Below are 11638 nucleotides of genomic sequence, written 5' to 3' on the forward strand. Positions count from 1 at the left end.
TGCCCCACCTGATTTAGCCTCCATACGTTAGTGAAAGCAAAAGCACAGACTTTGGATAGTTCTTTTAAATGCAGTGTCTGTAACCCAGCTGCAATGGAAAGTCTAGAAAGAAATGAGTCACTGAAGGTGTGACTGAGAGTAGAATAGGACCAGGAAGAACTTAGAGGGTAAGAATGGATCTTCGTCCCTAAGTCATGTGGCCCAAACTTCCGTTCTATCCTCCCAAAGTTTCAGTTAGCCAGGGCTTGGATACTTCAGTGCCAAAGAGCTACCTTAGCAAACTTTAGATTATACTGATGAAGAGATTACAATCTTGAGGAAATTAAAATTGCTTAGTTCTGAGTCACATTAACAAAGTAAAAGAATTCCTTTCTTTAAATCCAAAATTAGTTCTTTGTATTGCTAAGCATATTTCTAAATCACTTCTAATTTAAATCACTGGGTACTCAGAATTAAATTTATAGTATTTTCAGAATTTTCCTAAATAAAACATAACTCAGAAGGCAAATGTGAATTTAAAAGGTCAGAAGGGGACATTTAAAAAAGAACATTTTACCCATTTCACAGACACTTCTGCTAAAGAAATAGCAAATACAGGAAACAGACATGAGCACAATGCAAAAAGAAAACAATTTCATTTCTAAATATTCATCTTCCAAAGTTAAACATAGATTTTGAGAACAGGATCTTCTTGAAAAGGTGTATTTTATAAGACAAAGCATTTATGAATGAACAAATTCTAACTTCTTAATCAAATAACACTATAATAAACTGAAGTATAAAATAATCTTATTCATTTCAAATTTTGGATTTTAAAAAAGAAACCTATGGGGTAGCTGGTTGGTTCAGTCAGTTAAGCATTGACTCCTCTTGATTTCAGCTGAGGCCATGATCTCAGGGTTGTGAGATCCAGCCCTGCATCCGCCTCCACACTGGGTGTAGAGCATGCTTAAGATTCTCTCCTCCACCCCCCTCCTACCACCCCCCCAACCCCTCTCTCACCTCTCTTAAAAAAAAAAAAAAGAAAAGAAAAAAAACCTATAGCAAAGAATATAAAAAATGTGAAAAGCTATAACCTTCATTTCCTTGAGAAAGAACAAAAAGAATTACCTACCAAAAGTAGCTAAAAGAAACTCTTACTATGACCAGAAACTAACCATTCTTCTGTTATACCAGAAATATATTATAAATACCACCCCTAGTAAGTAACATTTTAATTGTATTTATCATAGGAAAATCTGACCTATCAGTTACTTCTGTTAATGAATGACAACTATCAAAAATAAAAACAACAAAAGACACCCAAAATAGACTGTGCTACCATTCAACATGAGCAAGGCATGGATACACACTCAATAATTAACTGATTTAAATATACATAAAAGCAAAGCCATGAGGACTATAGATTAAAAATTGATTAAAATTAATAGATTAAAAATGGATTAAAAATCTATTTAAAATTAGATTAAAAATCCAAGAAACAGATCTCGGGAACTCAGAAATAAAAATAATTTTTATTTTAGATTAAGTAGCAATCTATTTCTTAGATCCTAAAATATGGCAAATACGTTATTTCTCTTTACAATGACTTAAAAATAAGCACCTCACAGCATTTATCAATACAATTGGTTACATACAAATTATCTTTTCCTTTTAATCTCAGAAATTTTTCATTAGAATAGTAAACTTTAGAATAATAACAAAAGGTATTCTAACCCTTAAGTTTCCATCAGTTAAGTGTCCCATCAATCACGTGTGTTTGCTGACTCAACAGTCTGCGATGTCAGAGAAGCTAAATCTACAAAAGGTGGATAAGTGGATCATAAGAACCACAACCTATGATCTCACTGAGAAAGGAGTTCTAACAGTTCTCAGCCATGGATATGTAGTAAGCAACGCGTATTTTAAAGCACTGGACTCCACAACTGTACAAATATACTTCTTATACATCCAATTATTATAATGATCTAATAGAAAGTGAAGCTAAACAAATGTATCCAAAGAGACCAGGGACTGGGATAAGTATTTTTCCTGTCTTGTGCTCTATCAAAGATGTTGAAACTACAGGGTGAGGTGAGTCACATAAACAGAGATGATAAAGTAATTAATCTTGAACAACTGACATCTCAGATATTCTGAATAAATAATCTACTCTGCCAATGCTTATAAAGACCCAGTATAATTTACTAGTGTCCATTGAGGGTTTACAAAGATATGCCAAAAAATTTAACAATAAATTGTTGAGAAGAGGCATGTTACCAATAAAGATACCACATATATTTCTTTAAACCACACTAAGTTTATTTCTATATTAGTATATAATATATAGTACTGAAAAAGAATCTAAAGCAAGTCAATATTTATTCATCCACTTTTTAAAAATTTGACAATTAAAAATATTCTATAAAACCAATGTACACAATTTAATATTTTTTAAAAATTAATTCTAAGGATTTCTAGGTAGTTTTTAACTATTATGTGAAGATTGAAAAATACATCCTAAAACATTCATACCTGATCGAAAGCACTCAATTATTTGTTGAATACCAGATTTGGATGTCTGTAGTGGTTGCTGTAACAAAGGAGCATCTCCAGGTTCCAGGATATAAACTACATGGAAGACAAACACCCACCCCAATCCCCACAAAAAAAGGGTTATTTAAATCATTTACTATTGAAGAAAAACAATGGTTTGCTACAATCATGTTAATGATAATCACACTTGTTCGTATATACTTCACCATCATCTTTGTAAGGCACAATGAAATAATGGGAAAAAAATAAGATTATTCTCAATTCAAGGCTAAATTAAAGCTACTTAAGGCTTCAAATGCAAAGATTTACTATTTTGGTATTTACTACATATTCGTCATGTTTGCCTTTTTATTCCCCTTGAAGAGGAACCTCTGTAATTAATCAAAATTCTAGGGCAACGATGTCCTAGCCACATCTCATAAACCATTCCAGAACCCTCTGGACAATCTACTACAGCTCTCTGGGCAATTATGAGAGCAAAACTCAAAAACCACTGCCTAAGGAAAGGACTAGTGAAGTGCACAATGACAGATGTTTAAGAATGTTCACTGCAGCCTCTAAATAATAGAGAAAAAATTTCAAACAAATTAAAAATCTCTCAATAGGAACCAGACTAAATAAACTATGAAACAACCCTACAACAGAGTCCTTCACGGCTCTTAGAAAGCATGAGCTAAATCTACATATACCAACAACAAAAGTTGTCAAAAATAGGTTGTTGAGCAACAAAAACAGGTTAGAGAATATGATCTCACTTATATTAATATATATTTCAATAGATACAGAAAGAAATTTAATGTATATGTGTGTTTATGTATAGCCACTAATACAAACATAAAAAGTCTAGCAAGATACCAACAAAACAAGGGTTCTGTCAGGGTGGACTTTACAGGGGTGATTTTCATTTTCGGCCTCACACTTTGCTAGTGTTTCAGAGCCTGGGCTTTTAGAAGTATGCAGGTTAAAACACACACACACACACACACACACACACACACTTTTATAATAAGTAAAAATACTATTTCCACTCTTAAAATAAAAATTTTCATTTTCATATACAGATGTCTGCTTTCCAAAGTTCTCAGATTCACAGTATAATTATATAATAAATCAGATTATGATAATATGAAAAAAGGTAACTGAAAAGGAAAAAAGTTTTCCATCAGATACTAAAGATATGGTTTTGGTAGAGAAAAACAAGCCATTTTAGTTAACTTTTTTCAATATGTTATAATGTTCTACTCAACTATTACCTTCTTAACCCAGGATCATCCACTCTGTGGGAAAATAAGGATTACTGCAATAATGTGTGCTGCTACTGCTTCAGGGCCTGGTCTTGGGCAGCATTTGGCTTTCTGATAAGGGCTAAAGCCTACTGTGCCATGTATTTAGACACAGCCTTAGATTCTACGTTAAGGCTTCAAATCTTGTCCTCAGTGTATACAGGTTGGACGAAACTATCTCAGGACCAAGTCATTTTATTAAGTACAACTTTCCCAATTTTAAGAGATATGTAAGGAGTATTTTAAATGAATTAAGAACATGCACACACCCACAACTCATTTTGAGAACATCTGACATTGGCATTACCTGCAGCAATTAAAAATACAAAGACTACAGACCTGGACTTACTACACTGAAATATTTTTCTAACATTTATTAGATACAACTAAAGCAAATTAAACTCTCTGATCTCTTTCCCATCTCTAAAATGGGGTTAATAAAAGTACCTAAATTATAGAGTTCTACGAGGATTAAATGAGCTAATGTAGGTTAACTAGTTAAAACAGAGCCTGGGATATAGTAAGTGTTCAATAAATGTTCTATCACCACCACCACCACCGCCATCATCATGTATGAAATCAATTGCTTTCTGACATCAAAAACTGAAAAACTGTTTCCAAAATCTAAAGAGTAGAATTCAACCCTTCAAAGATGCAATAACAGAAGTTTATAAATAGACTGATGATACCATTATTTGGATTAGATGGATCTCTTTTCATGATTTGTACAAAACAACTGACTAATAAAAATAATAACTACAAAAGAGAGGGTAGAAACTATACAGTTATAAAGAACTAAAAGTATCAAGGGTTGGCTCTATAAGTAGCAAGAATTTTAGAAAGGGAAAATTTTTTAAAAAACAGTAATGAGTAAGGGAGGGATATGGAGAAAAAAATAGAAATTTGTCCTCAGAGTCCCCTTTCCTCATTTAAAAATGCTCCATGAAATAAGTCAATCAGAGAAAGACAATTATCATATGATCTCCCTGACATGAGGAATCTGAGAAGCAAAGTGGGGGGTTTGGGGAGTAGGGAAGGAAAAAAATGAAACAAGATGGGATAGGGAGGGAGACAAACCATAAGAGACTCAATCTCACAAAACAAACTGAGGGTTGCGGGGGGTGGTTGGGTTATGGACACTGGGGAGGGTATGTGCTATGGTGAGTGCTGTGAAGTGTGTAAGCCTGACAATTCACAGACCTGTACCCCTGGAGCTAATAATACATTATATGTTAATAAAATTAAATAAGTTAATAAATAAAATAAAAATGCTCCAGAAAACTTTAATACACCAGCTTTCATTTCCACAAAAGAACATCTGATTTCAAAACTACAGCAAAATTTGTTACCTAATCACCTTCAGAACACTACTACCACTACACACATCAACATCCTGAACCACCATTCAAAATAACCCCCGAGTTAGCTTAGTTATCCATGGAAACATCCACTTAGCATACAGATCTGTGTCGTTAACGTTGTAAAACAAACAAACAAAAACCTAAAAACCTTTATTTATTAGTATCTTATAAAAGTTTCCTCTCCTATATCCTATCATCCCTCCCAAGATCAGTTTACACAACCATTAGGAAAAAAGCCATCATCTCCCTCTAATCAAAACACCCAAACCCTCAGAAGTTAACATATGTCTTTATATCCTTCCAAGAACACACTTCCCAGAATCAAATACCTACTTTTGTAACAGTCTCTCCTACCTTAAAAAAGAGCCCCTTAAAATAACTTTCTGCTTATGATGTCTGGGATTTACTTACAAATAATAGAGGGCAGGGAAGCAGTGGGAGGGTGGAAAACGGAACTGTGAAGAAGCGAGAATAGAGGAAAAAAAAAGAGATTGTCCATGTATCGGTATGTTGTACGACGCTTACAACAGGTTCCTTACACCATTCTCTCTACCTTTGAATTCTGAAAAGTTCTGTAAGAAACATTCTTAAGACATAAATAAGAAAGTACTTTACATATACTGACAGGCTTATATCACCACCCTTCACTACACATTGACCCATCCTATTAAGGCCTCCTCAGGAACACACTGCTCAGGGATCAGCCCCTCTATTCATAATTCAAAAGAGGCTAGATCCCTGATGATTGCCCATTAAAATAACTTCTCAAACACCATGTCATCTTCTTCCCTCCATCTGAAGGCATCCTCTTTTTAAAACTATTAAAACTATCGTAACATATTCCTTTCAGTACTGGAAAAACCTTCCACACAGCACTTACCTTCCTCTGAAATAATGACTATTAACTACTCTGTAAGTTAACAAACTTCTAGCTTTCCACCAAACTACTCTTCAGAAAGTGTTTAATCTAGCTAAGAAAGCAAAGAATCACAACTACTTATGACCTGGTAGTCTGAAAAATAAACTGCATTCAAAAAGTTTCTGGCAAAGAAATTTAATTTTTTAAAATTCATGCAACTTAGAAGATTTCTTGTTAATGAGGGAGGGAAAAAAAACAAAGAAATTCCAATACATATTAAAAATTCAACTCTGAAAATCATCCTGAAAAAGACATTAAAGGCTCTAGAAAACTTTATCAGAATACACCAAATAAGGTATGGTCACAAATTATTCAATTACTTGTCTGTATCTACTTCTTCCCACTCAAAAGTTCTATGAGGAAATGACCTTATCTCTTTTGTTCACCACTTACATGCACATCGCCTTGGACAGTGCCTAGCACCTAACAGGTGCTCAATAATAATTTGTCAATGAAATAAAGAAATAAATGAACACAAACTTCTTCCTAAGTAAAAGGTTTTATTTAAATGTTTTGTTAACCAATTCAACTTAAATGACTTGAAATGTTCTCAAAAAAAAAAAAACAAACAAACTCGAATAAAAGATCAGTGAACTACAAGTATAAAAAGCATTCACAGCCTTCTACTTCAAAACTAACAAATTCCATTCAATATTTGATAAAATATAAATGACACATAAAATACACAAAATGTGCAGTATGAAGGGGTGCTGAGATAGGTCAGGGGCAGTTGAACACAAACTGGATCCCATCCTGGGACTATATTATTAGCAGAGGTAAGTTATTACTCATTTCCAATAAGCCAGGCCAGGAGGGGTGGGGGTGGGGGGGACAGGGCCATAGTACATGTGTACCAAAGTTTTCTGAAAATGGAGGTCTTCCTCTTTACCACTGCCATTTTTTCCCATTAGTCAAAAAAGTCCTCTACCTGAACTCCACTGTGAGAACCAAGTACACTAGAGCAGTTAAAATACTCCAACAAAAAAACAAGCAAAAGCATAAAAAGTCCTAATAACTTTTAGGTCAAAAATAATGATAAACACCTGCTTTTAAACTAGAATAGCCTTTGTTTGGTTTAGTGACATATGTACTCAATGATTCCCTTTTAACTTGTACCTCTAAGAGGACAAAACATATCAAACTTCTAGTAACTAGAAAACTCAAGCTTACATACCACATTTATCAAATTAGTCTTCTAATATTCTTCAAGAGACTCGAAAAAGGAACTTTTTCATTCCATAAATCCAACTAAAAACAGTTCTACTGAATAAACTACCCTAAAAATACTTATGTACTCTACCTAAATAACCAGATTTTTTATTTTGCATTACAGTATATTCTGAGCAAGAAAATTTTTTAAAGGTTGCAGTCAGCAAAACCTGCTTCTTCCAACAAGCTGAGTATAACAAACTTTTTTAGCCCAACCACACTCACTTTTAGGCTTCAACCGCTAAACCCTGGTGATATGCGTAAGAAACTTAATTTTTAAAAGTTTAAATGAATCCCCTTTCACAAAGACATGCTACTATTCTGCTACCTATTTTCTCCTCTGTCTTCAGTTTTAAACATTCAAAGGACACGGGGCAAATACTACTAACTGCAGCCTGCCTCAAAAGAAGGAAAAGGAACTGAGTGATCTTGTAGAAAAGATTTAAGGTGACACTTGCAGTACTTTTTTTAAAGGATCAGGCAGAAGAGACCTCTTGTTCATACAAGCTTTAAGCTTCATAACTAGTTTTATACTGGGGAAAATTACAGCCTGCTTTCTTAGACATGACTTCTTGGGCAGGAGGAAAAGAAAACTGGAAGGAAACACAAGGCAGAGTAGCTGTGACGGAGGGCAAAGTAACTGGAGGGGAAAGGAATATATACCTGGTTCACAGCATCCGTGATGATGGTGGTCAGTCTGACAGTATTTGTCCCTTAAAGGCATTTTCAGTGGGCGAGACCTACTTTTCCTTTCACTGTAAGAAGCTCTTCATTGCGGCTTGGCTGTTGAAAGAAGCACAAACCCGTCACTCACCCTGAACTTCCTGGGGGGGCTCTGGCTCTATTTTCCACATACGTTCCCTCCACCCGCCCTCCGTTCTCCCTCCACGGTACCCGTACCTTCTTCTAGAACCTAGAAGAGAAAAACGCACGAAGGCTTCTCCAGCCCCAACTCCCGCACAGGTTCAGCACCCTACCCGGAAACGCAGCCGGGCGCGCAGCGCAAGGCGAGGGCCTGGCCGGCAGCGCGGGCGGCAGCGGCCTCGCCGGCCCGGGCGGGCGCGCGCGGAGACAGAGGCGCGGAGCGCGGCGGGCACGGCCGGCGCCGGGGCCCAAGGAGGCGCGGGCGCGGCGACAGGACCGGTCGAGGTGCGGCTCCCGCCGGCGGCCGGCCCACGCCGCACCCTCCCGCCACGCACGTGCGTTGGGGTCTCCGCGGTGGAGCCCCCGTCCCCGTAACCAAGTGCGCCCAACTTACTTAACTCCTAGGGCGGGCCGGCGGGCAGGCGGAAGGAAGGAAGGCAGGCCGGGCAGCCTCGGGGACAGCCTGGCGTGGGAGGCGGCTTCGGGCCCCACCTGGCGCAGCCTCGGCGGACCACGCGAAGGGAACAGGGGTTCGGGCCCGACGCGCTCCCAAAGAGTCCCCGCCGGCGCTGACGCGGAAGCGCCACAGCTCACCACGTCCCTCCGCGGCCCGAGGCGACGGCGACGGCGGCTCACGGCGTCCCTCCGCGCTGTGGCGCTGGGCGGGCGGGCGGCGCGCGGGCGCAGGCAGTTGACAGGAGGAACCGCCCCGCAGAAGCCGCCGTCGCCACCGAAAGAGCCGGAACCGGAGCGGGCAGGACCTGGGAGCCCCTCGCCGGGGCAACGGCTGCCGCCGGAGCCCGGCTCCCCCCCCTCCCAGCACCGCTCCACCTGCAACGGTCCCTCAGGCTTTTGGAGAGGGGCGGGGAAGAATGGGGGTTTCCCCCCACCTTGGGCCTCTTTTGCTAGTAGTTGTTGTTTCAGGAAACTTTATTAAGTCCGTCTCTTTCTTTCTCTGTCTCCCCCTCCCCGAAGAGCCTGAGCTACCGCCGCGGAGCGGGTAGGAAGGGGGAAGCAGAGACTCTCCCACAGCGACAGGGAGCGACTGACTGACCCCGGACGGAGATGGGGCGAGGGCAGGAAGTGACAAGCTCTCGGAGTGGGTGGGGGGAGTGTGGCCGGCACGCCCGGGAGCGTCGCGCGCATGCGCCCCGCCGGGCGCCCGGGCCTGTGGGGAGGCGACGCTCCACGGCCCGGCGAGGGGCGGGAACCTTGGCCGGTGGCGCTGGAGCCGCGACCCGGGGGTCTCGGGCCGGCCACTCGTCCGCGCGTCCTCCCGCGGGCCGACGGAGAGCCGAAGCCCCGGGCTGTTGGTACCTGGGAGACGGGCTGACGGGCAAGCAAACTGTTGCTTTTCTCCTTCCGTTGGAACCGAAACAAGGAGGGTTGGAAAAGCACGGGAATGAGCTGTAGGAAGAGGCTCGACAAATGGGTGAGCCGTAGGTAGTGGTGATTCCGAAAAGGTTGTCAGCACGCTTACGGTAAAGGTCGATTTTTTGTTGTTTTTTTTTTCACCCGAGAATTTTCGAAGTGTGCCTCTCAGCACTTTGGGGTTTTCATCAGGTCTTTGGGAAGAAGGTGGTGGAGGATCGGAATTGATTGCCGCGACCCCCGCTTCTGAACCTGAAGGCGAAGAAGGTGGGTCACGTGGGCAGAACGCACTTTCCCTCCAGTTCAGTGCCCGCGTCCTGCTTGGAAAATCCCCGAAGATCGCGGTCGTCTGTCAAATTCCGCAAACCCATGCGGTCGCCCCTTGGAGCAGGAGAGCCGCCGCCTCAACTCCCAGTACGGAGTTTTTGTTCTACAAGCAAATACGTGTCCACTGTCGGTCGGGAAATGTTAAGGGAGAAAAAAAATGTTAAGGGAAAAAAAAAAAAAAAAAGTTAAGGGAGTTTTATCTTCTCCCGCCGAAAGATGCACTGAAAAATCTCCGCAGTTGTGTAGCTTGAATTATCCGTTTTCGGGGTCCTGAAAGAGCAGTTCAGTGGTAGGTAGATTCTGTGTGCATTTTGGAAGAGCAAACGAGGGACTGAAATCTGTTTACAAAATTCATAGGAAAGTTTGTGGTAGGTACAGTAATTAATTGATAAACTCGTTATTGTAAAAATACTGAACGGAACATTTACATAGGTCTTGGGGGCTTGTCGCAGCTTGGTTATAGGGGTGACAGGAAAAGGAAGAGTGGTCCAGGTAATCCATTTTTTTAAGGGAATTACAGGTACTGTGCATTCTACACAGCAGTCACATACGTGGTATGGTTGATCATTTTTTTCTGTCCCATTGTCAAGAGGAGTCAAACTAAAATGTAATGCCACAACCTGCATGTAAGGTAAAAAATTATATGTCCACGTGATGGTATTTGTTATGCAGACAAGAAAAATTGTTTTGTGTAATATTTAATTGTATGCAGTATGGTTAAGTGTATGGAAAAAAATTTAATGTGACACCTTAACAGTGGAGTTACAGGTAATTTTTATTTAACATTGGAGATCTTTGGTAAAATTTGAGTGAAATATTCATTTCCAGAGGATCTTTTCCTTCTTTTATAAGCACATTTATTTAAGGCAGGTTAAAAAATGAATATACAAATGTAAGTTTCCATAAATGTGAAAAGGCACTGCTTCAGATATGTGAATTATGTTTGCTGGCCACATATGAATAAAAAATGGTTAGCTTCCTGAGTAAATGCAAGAGTCTTTATACTAGAGTGGTTGGTACTAGACGGTCCCCAAAATTGCTTGCCAATAGAATGAATTTTAAACAGTTTTTGAGAAATTAGAAGTATAGACAAGACTGAACATCTGTGTGTGTAAAACAGATATTGAATACTGAACCAGATTTTTAAAGATGAAACCATGGAAATTATCGAGTAAACCTTACTTTATAAATGAGAAAACTGAAATCCAGAGAGGTTAGCTGATATGCTAAGGTCACAAAGTAACAGAACTAGGACTAATACCTAGATCAGTCCCTTCTATAACAATACTAGTATCTGACATGTATTGAGTAATACGTTTTAAGCTCAAGAATAACTCATTTAATCCTATTAACAATTCAATCCATTCTGCAGGGAATGGGAAACTGAGGCAGAAATAGGTTAGATAACTCCCCAAGGTTACCTGAAACATACAGCTAATAGGCAACTAAGCCAGCTTTTGAACCCAAGCAGAATGGCTCTGAGACTCATGACTTTAGCCATTACCCTGTATTGCCTATACTATGTCACCTACTTTATACCATAACCGTTTTTGGATCACACTATATGTGAAAGATGAGCCAGTAGATCCTGTCATTTGTGAAAGGTATTAAAATGCTATGTCAAAGTTTATGGAGTTGTTAAATCACAAGAATTTAATTGAAATTTCATAGGGTTCTAGAGCTTAGACTTTGGGCATCATCTAGAATTATCATCCTACCTCTAAAAACACTGCACAAATCATCCCAGAAAAATTACATCTTCCCTTCAT

General features: G+C 39.7%; 1 protein-coding gene across 6 annotated transcripts in view; it reads right to left on the minus strand.

Moving 5' to 3' along the window:
* ZNF800 (zinc finger protein 800) overlaps positions 1-9202 on the minus strand; it is a 49372-nt gene extending 40170 nt beyond the window's left edge. For 3 of the 6 annotated variants that reach the window (XM_047694170.1, XM_047694172.1, XM_047694171.1), the window contains exons 1-3: positions 8566-9201; positions 7971-8090; positions 2515-2610 (exon numbers count right to left, since the gene is read on the minus strand). In XM_047694170.1, coding sequence (XP_047550126.1) covers positions 2515-2610; positions 7971-8031 — 157 coding nt within the window. In that variant the 5' untranslated portion in view covers positions 8032-8090; positions 8566-9201. Of the gene's footprint in view, positions 1-2514; positions 2611-7970; positions 8091-8207; positions 8275-8565 lie in introns of those variants that run through there. The other 3 variants (XM_047694167.1, XM_047694168.1, XM_047694169.1) reach the window with 3 other exon arrangements.
* Positions 9203-11638: the final 2436 nt, after the last annotated feature.

The sequence above is a fragment of the Lutra lutra genome, chromosome 11, assembly GCF_902655055.1.
Source record: "Lutra lutra chromosome 11, mLutLut1.2, whole genome shotgun sequence".
Taxonomy (NCBI): Eukaryota; Metazoa; Chordata; class Mammalia; order Carnivora; family Mustelidae; genus Lutra; species Lutra lutra.